Below are 17819 nucleotides of genomic sequence, written 5' to 3' on the forward strand. Positions count from 1 at the left end.
GGGAGCACAGGAGGGTGCCTGCTGCCTTGGGGCCAGTATTTCACAGCACCAAAAGGAGCTGTGGACATGGGGATTAAATACCAGGTTAGTGCCAAGAACCTTTCATCAGGTCACTGCAGCCCATTCTAGGATGGCTTACGAGTCTCATGTGTAAGTCGAAGCTGGTGAAAGTGGATCCTGCCTAAAAGCCAGCCGCCCAAACCTGACGCCACCTTGGCTAGCATGTCACCCAGACTAAAAGGATAGCTGAGGACTCAGTCCTAGGGAACCCTCTGAAAGGAGAAACAGAACCCAAATAAGGGGGCCTGCCTGTATCACCTTTTCAGATCTCCCAGTGTGGCCCTTTGAGTGAGTGCAGGAGACAATCTGCCGTCATGAATTGTGTCGATCCTGGAATTAAGAGTTTGAAAACTCCAAAATCGACACTCAGGTATAGGCACAGTTGGGAGTGTTCCCGTAGCAATGGAGAAAATGCGTTTTCATAAAAATGGAGGGAAACATGATGTTAAAGATATTCTCTTCAGACAAGGATGGCAGGATGTTGGTAATTGTTGGAGCACAGTCATGGATACATAGATGGTCTTTTATACTCTTCTCTTTTAAAAAACTACCGGATGTGCCAAATGGTTTCAATGTTCAGAAATTTGTTTTAGAGACAAGAGAGTGCCCCAGCATAAAGGTGAATACAGACTGCTTTTAGCTTTGAGTCTCAAGTGCCCTTGCCTAGGAGATAAAAATGGCTGGAGGGTGGGTAGTGAGGAGGACCACGTGGCAGTCAGGCCAAGGCTGGGAGAAGACCCTAGGTTCCCAGGGGCGCCTTCCTTCCCATCTGCTTCAGTGATAGCTTACCCTAAAGGATATCTGACATTAAAAATTTAGGGGGTAGAATGCTCAAACATCGTTAATAACAGAGTGATTTATGGCTCTGACCCGTGTCATTGATCACTCTTGACCCAAATGGAAATGCCCAAGTGGGAGGGAAGACTCAAATGCATCTTCTTCTTCCCTCTACCATGGTTTCTTTACTGTGTAAGGTCACGGATATGAGTGATCATTTCTTATGGAAATCATATGTCTTCTGAGCTACAGAGCAGATGTCAGATCTAAATGAAGGTGAATCTAGGAAACTTGTCAAGAATCTAAAGCCTTCCCAATCAGTGTTTCATTGTGTTCTTAAAAATTAAATGCTCCTAGTAATTGTATTAGTTAGAGGTGTTCCTGATGTGGGCAGAAATTTCAACCCTGGCTAGCTTAAATAGGGCATTTATTGGGAAGGTCCTGGGACATATCACAGAACTGAAGGACTTACCTGATAATCATGACTTGGTAAAGTTTGTGCATGATCTCTGGTGCAGTCCCCTGACTCTGATCTCTGGCCTCTTAATCCCACATTTCGGCTTTCTGGGGAGAGAGAACCTGATTTGCTCCTGGAAGAGTCAGTTCTGGTGCCCAAGGGGGAAGGGTTATATAGTACTAACGTGGTCACTGGGTTATGTGTCAACCACCACCCCACCCCTCCACCAAGTAGAATGTTTTTTGCACTACGCAACCATGCCTATCACCATAAGATTGGTTTATTCTATGCTGTTACCTCCCCTGTAGCTACGATGTCCCAAGGACTGTTTGATTTTGGAAAGGCCATCTGGCTATAATTGATGCCTGAGTCTGGCCAGAACAAACCCAGTGTCTCAGGCTTGAGTCAAGAGGTTCCATCATGATTATTAAACCCAGGAGAGGAAGGAAAGAGGAGATGCAGACATCCTTGGACTGAGCACAGGAATGCTTATCAAAGATGGTCCTGTCTGTTGGGAACCCAGGGAGCATTTTTGTCCCCTGGGTCGTAAATCTTGAGGTTTTATTTGGTATCCTCTGTCCTTTCAAAGGGAACATGTACTGAAAACATCTGTCTCTCCCCAACTCCAAGGAGGAAAAAATGGATGAGGGAAGGTGGTCCTGAGAGCAGTTTCTCCAGGCTCTCTAACTTGAACCGCTCCTGGGTAACCCTCCTTTCACTGCCTGGCACCAGACCGGGGGACTTCTTTTCTTTTCCATCCTTCAATCAAAGCCTGAAGGCAGAATTTCACCTAGGCAGAAGAGAGATTGGGAAAGAGAGAAAATTAATTGCTCAGTTCACTGGTAAATATCGAGCCAGGGTCCATGCTAGATGCAGAAAGTTGAGTAGCCAGAGAAAAGGCCAAATCTGCAGAGATAAGGTGGGCGAGGACTGGACCAGCGCTTGGGACGTGAGGCCTGTCCAGTCGCACGGAGGACACACCTGGGACATGACGCCTCTAGTATGGTTTTCCTGCAGACCTGTTGCCCTGAGACAAGGCATGGTAGGGGAAGCAGGAGTTGACTCAACTAGGCCCTGGCGTCTGGTTGGAGAATGGAATATGTGACTGTGCTGTGCTTCCGCAGGGCCTTTATGTGATGGCGTGTGGTTTTGGCAGTGCCCTCTGAGCCCTGACCAGGGGGATGGTGGGAGCTGAAATCCACTCCACTCGGTAGGCTGTAAGCTCGAGAAGTGGCAGAGATGCCCCCACTGCTCCTGAGCTGCTCCTTAGGCTTTAGCTTAGATCTGTTCCCTGATGAGCTTCTGTGTGTAAGAGCATTGGTCCCTTTCCTTGGGCCAGTTGGCATGAGATTCAAGAATTGCTGTGATCCTCAGACCTCTACGGGAAGCAAGAAAGAATTTTTAAGAAATGTGTCTTAAACCTCTATTTAAGATTAAAACAATCAAGAAGGGGATATCCATGAATGCCATTTGCAGTCAGAGGCATCCTGAGAGAAGGAGAGTAAGTATTTGTCCCCAGCCATTGAGCCGTTCCCAGTGGGAGGGAACATCCTCATCCTGATGATTGGGGCTCATGTGGGAGCAGGGTCCATGTCAGACACGTAGCGAGCAGTGGCGGGGCACTGCCTGCAGCCCGCTGCTGTGGGGAGGACGGCCTGGGAGAGGAGCCTGAAGGCAAGAGTTGGGCGAGGACGCCCCAGGAAGAGATGGTGGCACTGCTGCCCCTTCCCGTGGCCCCCAGAGGGAGAAAGACCTCAAGTTTTCTCACTCACCGTAGAGAGGACAGCACCTCTGGGCTCCTTACCTGCCCCAGGCTTCAGGGCTACCTGAGGGTGAAACAGGAGAGTGAAAAAGGTGGCTTAACACTCAACATTCAAAAAACAAAGATCATGGCATCTGGTCCCATCACTTCATGGCAAACAGATGGGGAAAAAGTAGAAACAGTGGCAGATTTTATTTTCTTGGGCTCCAAAATCATTGCAGATGGTGACTGCCGCCATGAAATTAAAAGATATTTGATCCTTGGAAGGAAAGCTATGACAAAACTAGACAGTGTATTAAAAAGCAGAGACAGCATTTTGCCAACAAAGGTCCATCCAGTCAAAGCTATGGTTTTTCCAGTAGTCATGTAAGATGTGAGAGTTGGACCATAAAGAAGGCTGAACACCTAAGAATTGGTGCTTTCGAACTGTGGTGCTGGAGAAGACTCTTGAGAGTCCTTTGGACAGCAAGGAGATCAAATGAGTCAATCCTAAAGGAAATCAACCCTGAATATTTATTGGAAGGACTGATGCTGAAGCTGAAGCTCCAGTACTTTGACCACCTAGTGTGAAGAGCTGACTCATTGAAAAAGACCCTGATGCTGGGAAAGGTTGAAGGCAAAAGGAAAAGAGGGCTGCGAAGGATGAGATGGTGAGATAGCATCACCGACTCAACAGACATGAATTTGAGCAAAGTCTGGGAGATAGTGAAGGACAGGGAAGCCTGGCGTGCTGCAGTCCATGGGGTTGCAAAGCGTCAGACACAACTGAGTGACGGAACAACAACCAGGGCTGCCATGGACATCTTTACCCTGATATTCTTGAGCCTCTTGCAAGGAGTAGTTTAAGCCGGCCTGTGTGTAGCGTCTGCAGAATTCACGTGTGTTGCCTTGATGCCATGTTCATAGCAGGGACGCCGCAGTTATATCTCGTTTTCTCTCTGGCTGAGCAGATGCAGGAGCTGGAGCAGAGGCTGCTGGACGCAGAGCAGAGAGCAGAGAATGCGGAGACCCAGGTAATGGGGAGGAGATGGTGGGAGTGTGCAGGGAGAATGACCTTTCCTGACCCTTCCCATGGACACTCATGGACACATCACACCGATGTGGTCTGCCCCAGAGAGACCTGCTTCTTACTGGGACGAGGAAAACCAGCAGTCATGTGTTAGACCTTCTGAACAAATAAAGGTGCCTAGGGCTTTCTATGGGCATGAGGGAATCTCAGGTAAGGGTTAGGGCAGTGAGCAGATGCGTGGCATAGTCCAAATAGGCTGGGTTATGCTGAGGTAACCTGTGGAGTCTGACATGTCCACAGTTTATCATATTTAGTTCTCATTCATGATACCTCTACTGAGGGTCAGCCAGGGATTCTGCTTCACACAGTGATCTGGGGATCCAGGTGAATAGAGTTCCCCATCTTCCGGCTGAATCAGCTAGCACATGCAGTCTTCTTGGTTGCCATGGCAGGGAAAGAGAGCTGGGTGCTTGTGCACCAGCTCGTAAATACTTCAGCCCAGAAATAATGCATCGTTCCACTCCAACCCATTGACTTCATGACTTCCACGGCCACCTAACTATAAGATGGCTGAGAAGTATTAGGAAGTTCATGAAGATTCAATGAGCAGCAAATGCATCTGTCACAGTGAGGTTGGAGCATTTCCTCTCCAGGACTTTTTGTCCTGTCCAGCTTGTCCTTACTGGGGCCCCCAGAGTTAGATGGCCCTACACCTGGCTATTCCTTCCTCGTCAATTCCTTCTTTTTCCCAGATGAGGCTTCATAAATGGTCACTGAATTAATTGGCTCCCATTGCCCTGGGTAAGAACTCTGCCTTGGAGTCACAAGCTGGGGCATCAGGAAGCATCCCATCCCATGTCAGTGGCATCGCATCCCCACCCTATGATATAATTGGTACTTTCCAGGTGGGTGTGATGGAAGAGAAGGTGAAATTGTCCAATCTGATTAATGTGGACTCAGCAGGCAGCCTGCACCGGAAGTACCAAGAGTTGCTGAAAGCCATGCAGGGCAAAGATGAGCTCATCAGCGAGCTGGAGGCACAGCTGGAGAAGCAGGTAAGTACTAGCGCCCTTTGCAGCAGCTAGAGCAGCTGCCCACAGCCCCTGAGCAGAGCCTCTCTGCTTCAGCCTCTGGTGGCAGGGGCTCACTCCCTCACCAGGCTGTTCATCCGCATGGAGATGTAATTATTGGAAGGGGAATGAGGAGCCAGGCAGGGGATGTGGTGGGAAACGGAATTGGAGGCTGACTCATCTGGGTTGAATCCCATCTTTAGCACCTGTGACCAGATGACTTAAATTGCTGATTTTCTTTTTATACATCTGTAATATAGGGGTTGTAATATGTCATAGGGCTGTCGGCAGAATGAACTCAGGGAGTCAGGGTACAGTGTCAGACACGAGGTTGGTGTTTCGTCAGGAGAGCTTTTCCTTCTCCACCACGTGCCCTGCCAACCTGTGGGACATGTAGTATTTGGAGCAGCACAGAGCCAGACTGTCAGCCTCGGCTGGCCAAAGTCTCTCAATGCACCTGAGTAGGCAGAGACCAAGGTTGCTGCCTCCTCTGAAAAGCGCATGGAACTCAGGAGAGGCCAGTGCCCAGTGTTGCATCCAGTCAGCACCTTTGTTCTGGAGAGGACATCTGGGACACCCCCCGCCACCAGTCCCATACACCCAGCTTCCCCGTCGTGATCTCATTAACATCATCTTAATTCTGTCCCTCCCCTCTGCCATTGGTCTTACCTACCCAGCTTTTCCCTGGTGCCAGAGCTTCATTGTTTCCAACAAAAAAAAAAAACTTCATAGCTTGGCCAGACAACTTGCAATTTTCCACATGTGTACTGTCTATGGAACTCCCAGCTGATCCTGCTAATGCCTTCCCACTGTCACAGGAACATTCGTAACCATTCGCCAGTAGTCACTGAACATTTCCGCTTTTACCTCCCACAGTGTGGGGCACCATGTCTTCCTGAAAAATCGTGGGAAAGTATAATATTGACACATGGAATCTTTCGTCAATTTCCCATTGATTTTAGGTGCCCGTCTTCTCTTTGGGGCTTGCCAGGTGGCACTGGTGGTAAAGAACTCGTCCGCCAGTGCAGGAGACATAAGAGACATGGGTTCAATCCCTGAGTTGGGAAGACTTCTGGAGGAGGGCATGGCAATCTACTCTGATATTCTTGCCTGGAGAATCCCCTGGACAGAGGAGCCTGGTGGGCTACAGTCCATGGGGTCGCAGAGTCAGACATAATTGAAGCGACTTAGCACGCATGCACATTTCTCTTCTGAGTGGTCCATAGTTAAAAGTGGCAGCATCTGGCATGGGTGGGCAAAATGCGTCCTGCTAAAGCTGAGGTCAAGAAAAAAATCCTTTCACGGTAATACTAGGACCAGATCAGAATAGGAAAAATGCTGTTCTGCAAGTCAGTAGACCTGGTTTTAGTCCCAGCCAGGCCATAAACTAACAGAGGCAAGTCATTTCACCCTCTGGGCCTCAGTTTCCATAGCCACATAAAGATCAGGTTATCAGGCTAGGTTGGGTTGGCAAATTTTTTCTGTAGAGGGCCAAGTAGTAAACATTTTTGGCTTTGCAGGCCACATGGTCATTGTTGCAACTACCCAACTCTGCTGCTGTGGCCTGGAAGCAGCCTTGGATAACACAGAAATGAATGGGCAGGGCTGTTTGGGGAAGGCCCAGGTGGAAGACTGGATTTGGCCTGTGGCCAGTATGCAAACCTCCAGGGGGCTCCCCAACCTCCAGCATCTAGTGCCTGATGATCTGAAGTGGAGCTACTGTAATAATAATAGAAATAATGCCCACAATAAAGTGCTTAAATTATCCCCAAACCATCCCTCCCATCCACTTACCCCAGTCCGTGGAAAAATTGTCTTCCACGAAACTGGTCCCTGGTGCCAAAAAGGTTGGGGACCACTGCACTAGAAAAGCTTACCAGTTCTCCAGCTCTGAAATACTGAGTCAGACATATTCATAGCCCCGTCTCATTTCCACCAACCCTCTTGTTTGGGGCTTACATCCATCATCTTATAGTTTCGAGGCCGTTTTCCCCTAGAAGGGTAACCAAAGTCGTTCCAGGTGGTCTCCGAATGGCTGAGAAGACACCAGTTGTCTCCATGCTCTTTAGAGCAGGGAACTCGTTCTGGAATGGGTTATCACCTGCTCCTCAGGCGCTGTGCTGTGCACATTCTGTCCCTTCATCCTCAATATGACCCGGAAGGGAGATGTGTCATTGCCCATTTTAGAGATGACATCACCAGGGGATGATGGAGCCTGCGCAGTGCCCAGCAGCAAATCAGCCTCAGAGGCAGAGGCAGATCCCCACAGCCTGTATTTTGTTCTTCCCTAGGCTGCTGTTCTTCAGATGCAAACCTCACTTTTCACTTTATAGTGGTCCCTCTGTATCCACAAGGGACTGGTTGCAGGACAATCCACAGATAACAAGATCCACGGATGCTGGAGTTCATTATATAAAAGGGCGGAGTACCCTTTTATATAGAACAGGGTATATAAAGATCCTCCACATCTGTGGAATCAGGTCTGTGGTTGGTTGAATCTGTGGATGCCAACCCCACCAGTAGGAAGAGCCGACTGTACTCCACTCTTTTATCTGATGACTTGAGCACCCACGGATCTTGGTATCTGCAGGGTGTCCTGAAACCAGTATCCCGGTACATACCGAGGGATCACTGTATACTATTGATTATTTTGAGGGAATTGCACTCATGTGCTAATTTACCTTTATTTTTTGAGTTTTAACTGTAAAGGTAATACATGCTTATGGTAAAAAATACAAATGGACCAGAAGGATATAAAATGACAGCATTTTTCCCTCTGGCATCATCCTTCATTTCCATTCCTCACCACTAATCACTGTTCTTTGCGACCATTTCCTGTGTATCAGAGCACAGCGTTCCATTTTCATTTTGTTTATTCAGCCAAACCCTTATTTGTGGACTCTTAGAGGTTATTTCTAGTTTTGAGGGGGTTTTTTGTTTTTGTTGCTTTATCCAATAACAATGCAACTAATGATTCCTAAGCATTAGATTTGTTAGATCAATAGTATGGACATGTAAAATGTTGACAAATACTATCAAGTGTTTCCCCCAAAAAGCTTTGCCAGGATGTAGGAGGTGAGCTGTTTTCCAACGCCCTTGATAATTTGGGGTTATGTCAAACTTTTAGGTTGTGTTAGTCTATTCACTTTAATCTGCATTGTTAAAATTATAATTAAGATTGCGCAGCTTTTCATGGGTTTCTTTACCTTAATTTTGCTGTTATCTCCTATTCATATCCTTTGCATAATTTATTGGTTTGATCATTTCAAATTATCCCCTTTGTATGTAAATCATTTGTGTTGCAAATCATCCCCCAGTTGGGTTTTTTTGGGGGAAGGGGCTGTATGTTGGGTCCTCGTTGCTGTGCGGGCTTTTCTCTAGTTATGGCGAGCCGGGGCTCCTCTCTAGTTACAAGCACGGGCTTCTCATTGCAGTGGCTTCTCTTGTTGCAGAGTGTGGGCTCCAGACCACGTGAGCTTCAGTAGTTGTAGCTCCTAGGCTATAGAGTCCAGGCTTAATGGCTGTGGTGCACTGGCTTAGCTTAGTTCTTCCATGGCATGTGGGATCTTCTCAGACCAGAGATCTAACCTGTGTCTCCTGCATTGGCAGGTGGATTCTTTACCACTGAGCCACTAGGGAAGCCATCCAGTTAGTCTTTTAATTTTGTTTAAGGGCATCTTTTTTTGGTTGTATAGTAATTTATAGTGATGATGTAGATTTATTAGTCTTTTCCTTCATGACTATTTGGGATTTGTATTTGTAGTATGCTTAGGAAGGCCTTTCTCACTTTAGAATATTTTCGAAAAATTCATAAATGAATGTGTCTTCTGTACTGGCTCACCTCCATCCTGTCCGGTAATATTTCTTCTCAGGGCCTGCCACCTCCATTTATTCACTAAACCAGGGACTGCCATGACTAACTAAAGGCCCTTTCCGTCTTGCAGAAGCAGATGAGAGCGGAAGAGGCAAAAGTTGTTCAAGAAAAAGCTGCAAAGATCAAGGAATGGGTGACACTGAAATTAGCAGAAGTGAGTTAAAAGCTGGTCTGGGAACACCTGGGAGGGACTTGTGTGGGGTTGCTCTGGTCCCCCTGTGTGTTTCTGCCTCCATCTGTATTTGGGGTCTTGCCTGCCTTTCATTTTGTTAACCATTTGTCCCCCACTCAGCTTAGATGTGGAGACACTTCACTTTCCCCTTCCTGTTGTTAGGGTTGGGTTTCCTGAGAGCTTCTGGCTAGCTTTGTGTGTGGGGAGAAGGAAGGATTTTCCCTTCTGAGAAATCCCATCAGTTTCCCTCAGAGAAGCACATATGGTCCTTACCATCCACCCTCTGTCCTTGCCATTCTTTTTAACTTTTTTTTTTGATGGTCACATATACATAAAGTGTACCATTTGAGCTGTCTTTAAAGTGTACAAATGCAGTGGAATTAAGTACATTCACAGTGATGTGTACCCATCACCATTATTTCCAAAACTCTTCATCACCCCAGACAGAAACTCTGTACCATTAATCACTAACTCCCTATTGTCTCCATTCTACTTCCACCTCTGTCCATCTCCTTTCATAGTTTCATCACTTGCTACAGCTTTATTTAGGAAACTCAGGACTAGAAGCTATAGCACTGTGGAAAAAAGAAAAAAGCTCTAAACAAAAGGAAAGGGAATTAACGTTTGGAGAGGAGCAAACACTCATCATGGCTTCCTCTTTCCTGACACAAGTGACCCACACCTGCGGGAGGTAGCTGCTCATTTTGCCTCTTGTCCCTTCTGTGGGTGCACAACTCAGGTCACCTGCTAGACTGTAAGTCCTTGGGGACAGAGCTGACGCCTGTTACTCCATCTTCCACAGCCCTGACCTCTTGCTAAAAGAAGCTCAATAAAAGTGTGTTGGCTTTCATTTCCAAGAAAATGCAGCCATTCTGAGGCTGGATCTCATGAATGGTGTGTTGAGCAAAAGAAGCCGGATAGAAGTCCACCGCGAAAAGTTCTATTTACATAAATTTCTAATGGGCACAACTACATGAATGAGCGTAGGGATGCATACTTAGACGGTAAAACGCAGACAGCAAGGAAATGAGTCTTAGAGACTCAGAAGACTTGTCTCCTCCGTGGGCGGGGAGGACGGTGCGACTGGGGAGGGATGAGTCTCGGTTGCCTGGGGTGCTGGCAGATTCCTCTCTCTTAACCTGTGTGGTGGTCACATGACTGTTCATTTCAGTCATTTGTTAAGATATTCATTGGTGTGGAATGCGTTTTTTGTGTTATATTTCACCATTATTTGGAAAGGTTAAAACAACCTAGAAAAAGAAAGCCCGAGGACTCCCAAATGGAATCTTATCCCAACCAAAACCAGGGAGCCCAGAGGGAAGGCAGAGGTCAGGGCTCCCAGAAGAGTCATCAGTGGATTGGGTTAAGGGCACCATGGGTTCTTTTTTGAGGATTTGATCTTGGAGAAGGATTTTAATCTCGTTTTGAATTATTTGTCTAAACCTGTAGGCTTGAGTATTCTAAATCTTCATTTTTCTTTAGCTTGAGATGGAGAATCAGCACCTGAAAAGCTGTAATCAGCACCTGGTGGAGCAGGTGGGAGCCCTTCAACGTGCAGTGGAAGGTAAATGGGCCAGCCTGTGTGGGGACTGGGGAGTAGGGTGTGTGTGGAGGGGGCGGGGGTGCTTGTATATGTGGTGGGTACTGGCTGAATTGGGGGAGCTCTTAATATGCCTATATTTGTCCCAACCACAGCTCTTCAGATGTCACCTTCGGGGAAGCTGCTGGTGGCCCCCCAGGGAACCACAGAGCGGGAGTCTGTCCCTTCGGGACCAGGGACCCAGCCAGTGGGGCAAGACAGTGGTCCTCTGGCCCAGGGTGCCCTGAAGGCAGCTATCCCTGCACCTTCTCCAGGTGCCCTGCAGAGCAAGGACTCTGTTCCTAAAGCAGGAAGCCCCATGGAGGATTCTAGTTCGCGGACAGTCCACCCTGGAGCAACATCAGAGGCCAAGACCCTTCCACTTCATCTGGGAAGACAGGGCTCTCCTGGCCAGCTGTGCCTGAGGCCTCGTACCCCCAGGCATGCTCTGGCTTCCTGGGGTGAGGGCCTGGTCACTGCTCAGGGAGGGACGCTCCCTCGGACGAAGACTTCTGCCAAGGAAGGTGGCCCCGGCTGTAGCCTGACCCTGCCAAAGGCCCGGGCTCCCAGCACCCTCCGGGACAGCATCCAGCTGGCCAAGCGGCACCACAGCCAGCCTCAGGCAGGCCCTGGGCACTTCAGCCATGTGGTGCGCATTGAGGTGGGGACGCTCTCAGCCTTCCACCCCCACAGCCTTCCCAAGGGGGTGGTCAGAGCCAAGCCCTGGGAGGAACCAGAGAAGATGGAGATGGAGGAACAACCCCCTGTAGGGGAGAAGGAGGCCCAAGGAACAGAGCTGGAGGAAGTGGATTTGGAGAACAAACCACCCACACCCCCCTTGCACCGCTTTCCATCCTGGGTAAGAAGCTCCCTCAGGGACAGGACAGAGGGGCCTGGCTGATGATATGACCACTTTTGTGGTGCCCAGACCACCCCACCCACAAAGGGTGGAGCAAAGATTTCTGATGATCAGATGGTGGCCGGCTGTTTCCTGAACTTGGGCCACAGCCAAGCTGCATGCCTGTTTTCTCTTGTAATCTTTGTGAGTCTCCAAGGAGGCTCAGTGTGGTGGCTAAGAGCACCTAGGATCAAACAAGAAGGACTGAATCACTAGCTCTGTGAGTTAGCATGAGCTGCTGAACATCTGTGCCTCAGTTCCCCTCTCTATAAAATGGGGATAGTAGTACCTGCTTTACAGGGTTGCCCTGAGGATTCAGTGTGTTAATGTGTATTTGATGAGTAGGTGCAGCAGTGGCTCACAGCAAGGGGAGAGGTTGTTGGAAACAGGGCAGGGGCCAAGAGAGGTTAGAATACCACCAGAACCATCCCTCGTCTTGTTCACTGCTGCTGCTGCTGCTAAGTCGCTTCAGTCGTGTCCGACTCTGTGCGACCCCATAGACGGCAGCCCACCAGGCTCCCCCGTCCCTGGGATTCTCCAGGCAAGAACACTGGAGTGGGTTGCCATTTCCTTCTCCAATGCATGTAAGTGAAAAGTCAAAGTGAAGTCGCTCAGTCGTGTCCGACTCCTATCGACCCCATGGACTGCAGCCTACCAGGCTCCTCCATCCATGGGATTTTCCAGGCAAGAGTACTGGAGTGCGGTGCCATTGCCTTCTCCTCCTCTGGTTCACTGCCATCTTGTAAATCCAGATGCTTTGGAGTCCTAAAGCAGAGGTGGGCAGTAAGGGGGCTTTCGGCAGGAGGGCTCAGCTCCTTCCGTCCGTGAGATAGGATCACTCTTGTCATTTTTTTTTCTAAGTCGCTTCAGTCGTGTCCGACTCTGTGTGATCCCATAGACGGCAGCCCACCAGGCTCTGCCGACGCTGGGATTCTCCCGGCAAAAGTACTAGAGTGGGCTTGTCACTTTAGGGAACCATAATGGCCAGAAAACCCAACGTCTCTTCTTGGGTGGGGCCAGCTGGGCAGTAACCACATGGGAAAAATTGAGACTGAAAATTGCGGGAAGGCCGTTTCTCAATCTGAGGGAGTCAGATGGACTGATTTGCTGATTTAGAGTTCCTTTTTCTGATAGTCTGCAAAATAACCTTGTGAGTTAGGCATCGTGGGCTGTGTGCTCAGTTGGCTCAGTCGTGTCCCACTCTTTGCAACCCCATGGACTGTAGCCCACCAGGCTCCTCTGTCCATGGGATTCTCCAGGCAGGAATACTGGAGTGGGTTGCTATTTGCTCCTCCGGGGGATCTTCCTGACCCAGGAATCAAACCCACGTCTCCTGTGTGTCCTTCATTGGCAGGTGGGTTCTTTACCACCACTGCCATCTGGGAAGTCTGAGTTAGGCATCAGGTAACCTTCTGTGAAACACTCTTGCATTTGTTTAACCTAAATCCCACAAGTTTCACTTTCTGTCTGTGAAGTCAGAGGCCTATCTGTAGTTGAATTCCACAACTATTCCTGGCAGGAATAATCTCTTTTATGCCTGATTTTAGCACTTGGACCCAGTTTATCTGCCCTACATAAGCAGAGAATTCCCTGCCGCAGCCCAGTGCCACCCCCGCCCCGTAATCCCTCCTTGCTGCCCATCACTTCTCTTCCCTTGCCTGCAGGTACCGCAGGCTCTCATTCCAGCCCTTGCCAGCTCATTCCTCCCTCTCCCACGTGCCCCAGCACTGCCACTCCTCTCTGGAGTGGCCTTGATGTAGCATCCACCCCGCTTCCCAGCCCAACCCCAAGAACCAGGCCAACAACCTTTCCCAGTCCCTGTGCCTCACATGTCACCTGAAGGGGCCTTTGTTTTCCCTTTACCTTGAGTGGAAAAGAGATATGGAAAAGGTGGGACTTCTGGGTTGTTTGGGAGGGATCCAAACCCTAAGGAAAGCTCCCCAGGCCTGTGGGCCTGCTTCAGAACCAGGGAACCCTGAGGGGCAAGGGAAGAGTTGGGGTGGGCATTCCTGTTGTCTTCTGTGGTGGGGTTCAGGAGTCTGAGTGAGCTAGGACTTTGAGCTTGAAGCCTAACCATGATATGACATTGTTGCCGTAGGGAAAAACGATGTCTCAGTTTTCTAACAACTGGCTTACAAAAGGGCACGTCCTTGCCATGGGACTCTCACCTCATCATTGTCAGTGCCCCAACTTCTAGGGCTCTAAGATGCAGAGAAACAGGTCCTGGTCCCCCCTCCTCCTGAACTTCTTGCCCCAAGGCGAAGGGCCGCAGCGAGGGAGGGAATAAATATCACCTGATGAGCACTGGCTGTGTTCTAGGCGTTAGATGTTTTTGTGGATAATTTCATTTGATTGTCACAACAGCCTGAAAGGTATTATTTATTATGCCCATTTTGGTTGGTTGGTTTTAGTCACTAAATCGTGTCCAACTCTTGTGACCCCCATGGACCATAGCCCGCCAGGCTCCTCTGTCCATAGGATTTCCCAGGCAAGAATACTGGAGTGGGTTGCCATTTCCTTCTCCAGGGAGTCTTCCTGACCCAGGGATCGAACCTGGGTCTCTTGCATTGCAGTCAGATCCTTTACTAACTGAGCCACCAGGGAAGCCCACATTTAAAGCCGAGGAAAATGAGGTCCAGAAATGGTGTTAACTTGCCCCCAGATCCCCCACCCCTACCCTTCGAGGCTAAGCGTGAATGTGGACCCAGGTCTGCCGGCCTCCAAAGCCAAGGGCCGGGATGGGCACAGAGGTGGGTGGGGTGCATGGGCCTTGACCCCCTGCCACCGCCCTGTTCCAGGAGAGCCGGATCTACGCTGTGGCCACGTCCGGCATGCGGCTGTCTGAAGTGCCTGTCAGAAGTAATGCCACCTGCTGCGGTGAGTCCCAAGTGGCTCCTGTGGCGGGCAGGGTGGGCATGCGTGGAGGAGAGGACTCTGAGCTACACCCAGGCCAGGTCACCTGCAGCCCATTCCTTCCCACAACAGGTGAGGTTCACGTGAAAGCACATGGCCAGGGCTCCCTTGGAGGGAGAAGGAAGCGGCAGGGTTCTGCTCATCCAGTGTAGGGTGGGAGTGGGCGTGAACAGAGTTGTAGCCAATTACGGAGATGGAAGGGGTTTTGGAGGCGGGGCCTCCAGCAGCCGTCCACCTGCACTGGCCTTCCCTGCCGCAGCGCCCAGGACTGTGGGCTGAAGGAGCCACCACCCCTTGCTGTGTGTGGCTCCGGAGTCACCCGCCACAGCGGCCCCACAGTGATGCGAGCGCCGCTAGTCACATGGCGTGTAACTCACCTTGGCAAGAGTCCCTCGTCTTGGTATCTGTCACCCGGTCTTTCCGGTCTGTCGAGAGTGCTGTTTGTTTCAGGGAATGCTGTCTATGCGGATCTCTCTCCTCCTGGCGCCGCTCAGGTCTCTGCCTCCCTCCCACCCCTTCCTGGGTTATGTCACCGGAGTGAATCTCATTCCTGTCTCCTGCCCCTTCAGCTTCAAGCCCTCCTGCTCTGGCATCACCTGGGCCATTCTCTGGCCTTGTCTACAAGAACGTCGCCGTGCCTGTCTACACAGCCCTGAAGGGGGTAAGAAGCCGCTGTTGGAGGAGGGATTGTCCTCCTCCAGAAAGGCCCTCCCTTCACCTCCTGACCACCACCCGTATCTGCAGGCAGTGGCTGGAGTCGAGCTCTAGGGTCAGGCCTCTGAACACACATGTAACTCTAGGCAGGCAGCTCAGTGCCTGCTCTACTACTGCCCCGCCCCCCACACCATGTATCATTTCATTTATCTTTATTAGATTTTTTAAAATCTATTTTTAATTTTTCTTCCAATTTTATTGAGGTAATAAAAACCTAATAAAGATATTGCTGTGCACCAGGAACTTATATAGTGTTGCAGGTCAATTATACTTCAAATTGACTTATTTCCAAATGGCTTAGTAAGCCATTTCGTGATGTATGTAAGTCAAACTATTATGCTCCACATCTTCATCCAATTCCCCCACTTGAGGAACCACAAGTCTGATCTCTTTTTCTATGAGTTTCTTTGTTTTTGAAGTATAATTGACCTACAACACTATATGAGTTCCTGGTGCATAGCAATATCTTTATTAGGTTTTTATTAGAAAAATTCTACATTTACAAAAATGTGAAAGATTATGATGGAGGGCAAAGTAAAAAGTTAGAGGTTAAACCAATGCCTGCTCCACCTCTTCTCATCTTTTCACATGTCTGTCCCAGAGACCAGTGGGGTTCCATCCTGAATTTTTTATGTGTTCAAACATGTATTCCCATATATACTCCCATAACTTTTCTACATTTTAGAAAAACATTTATTTATTTGGCTGCCTCGGGTCTTAGTTACAGCACATGGAATCTTTACTGCATCGTGTGGCATCTTTCACTGTGGCATGTAGACTTAGTTGCTCCACAGCACGTGGAATCTTAGTTCCCTGACCAGGGATCAAACTCATGTCACCTGCATTGTAAGATGGATTCTTAACCACTGGACCATCAGGGAAGTCCCTCTCTATATATATATATATATATTTTTTTTTTTTTTAAACAAAAATCAGATATTGCTACAACATGATGTTTTCGTATACTTTTTGATCTGTTTTTGTTACTGTTTTTTGAGATCATAACAGTAATACTTTGTAAAACTTGTTTGTAGAAGGATAAAAAGCCCAAAGTGAAATTTCCTCTTACTCCTAACCCTAGAGGCAGCTATCACTGATGGTTTGGTGTTTATTCTGTAATGCCCTCTGATGCGTTTACAAATGTTCTGTCCCTCTCTCACGTGTACACACACAGAGGATGACGTCATGCATGTCAGTCTGCCCGTTGCTTTTGCACCCAGCCATGTGTCAGGTCTTCCTGCCCCACCCCCACAGGCGGCACAGCTCTGCCTCCCTTTTTAGGGCTGTCCAGTATCCCTGGTATAGACGCCCCATAACAACTTTAACTTGTCCTCCCCTGATTCACAGTGTGGGTCATCTCTATCTCTAAAATCAATGTTGCGATGAACATCACCTTGCAAATACTTCTCTGTGCACTTATATATACATAAGGACCTAGTTCTAGAGGTGGAATTTATGGGTAGATAATATGTATGTTTTAAATTGTGACAGGTAGTGACAAATAACCTCCTAAAAAGATTTTATCACACTATAGAGAGTATCCTTTTCCGCACAGTTTCCCCAACATTGAAGTAATTGGTCTTTTAAAATTTTTACCATGATCTCGATTTGTCATCCCCACCCACTTTTAAAGCTCCAGTCTCAGCCTTGGCCGGTGGTGTGGTTTTCTGGCCCCCTAGTGGCAGGGAGCAAGGGTCCCAGCGGCCAGCTGTTCAGCCCCAGTGGGCAGCTCCCCTGGGGACCACGTGGTGTGTGGGGGAGAGAGAAGCATGGAGGTGAGGATGCAGGGGTAAGGTGATCAGGTCAGGAGGGGACAGTTGTCTTTTGGGTGTTCCAGCTGGGTGGAGGCGTCCCCATGCGCTAGACAGGCTGTGTTGGCCACACCGGGGCACATGGAGCTGGAGTGAAAGTGCAGGTGGGTGGGGCTTGCTTTGCAGCAGGAGCTGCAGTGGGGAGGGGGCCTGTCTTGCAGAAAGCCACGCAGATCAGCACGGTGCCCTTTGTGGACGAGTCCTCTGGGTCCGATGATGATTGCAGCTCCCAGGCTAGCTTCCGAACTTCACTCCCCTGCTCTGAGTCCAGGAAAACCAGTGGACTGGGCAGCCCCCGGGCCATCAAGAGAGGTAGGGAGGAGGGGGGTGGGAGGGGTATGAAACAATGACGGGCCCCTCCTCTCCTCCCATGGGCAGTCCTACTTGGGGGTCCCTGGCGGGTGAGGAAGGCCCTGCAGTTCCCAGGCTGGGCTAGCCAAGAGGGTGTGGACCCAGGCCTGGACTCCTCTTCCCTTGGACAGGCGTCTCCATGTCCTCGCTGAGCTCCGAGGGTGACTACGCCATTCCCCCGGATGCCTGCTCCTTGGACAGTGACTACTCTGAGCCTGAGCACAAACTGCAGCGCACCTCATCCTATTCCACTGATGGGCTGGGCCTGGGCGGGGTGAGCTGGGAGCTCCGCTCCCACCCCACGGGGCCAAGGCAGGGCTGGGTGGGAGCGGACCGCCAGTACGAGGCCCAGGCAGCAGCTGTGGGGTCCCT

General features: G+C 49.5%; 1 protein-coding gene across 4 annotated transcripts in view; it reads left to right on the plus strand.

Moving 5' to 3' along the window:
• PLEKHH1 (pleckstrin homology, MyTH4 and FERM domain containing H1) overlaps positions 1–17819 on the plus strand; it is a 58645-nt gene that overhangs the window by 23140 nt on the left and 17686 nt on the right. For all 4 annotated transcript variants that reach the window (XM_061429202.1, XM_061429204.1, XM_061429201.1 and 1 more), the window contains exons 3-11: positions 4007–4069; positions 4971–5120; positions 9080–9163; positions 10664–10745; positions 10877–11619; positions 14457–14535; positions 15141–15232; positions 17258–17408; positions 17579–17721. In XM_061429202.1, the coding sequence (XP_061285186.1) occupies positions 4007–4069; positions 4971–5120; positions 9080–9163; positions 10664–10745; positions 10877–11619; positions 14457–14535; positions 15141–15232; positions 17258–17408; positions 17579–17721 (1587 nt within the window). The remainder of the gene's footprint in view (positions 1–4006; positions 4070–4970; positions 5121–9079; positions 9164–10663; positions 10746–10876; positions 11620–14456; positions 14536–15140; positions 15233–17257; positions 17409–17578; positions 17722–17819) is intronic.

This window comes from Bos javanicus, chromosome 10, assembly GCF_032452875.1.
Source record: "Bos javanicus breed banteng chromosome 10, ARS-OSU_banteng_1.0, whole genome shotgun sequence".
Classification (NCBI taxonomy): Eukaryota; Metazoa; Chordata; class Mammalia; order Artiodactyla; family Bovidae; genus Bos; species Bos javanicus.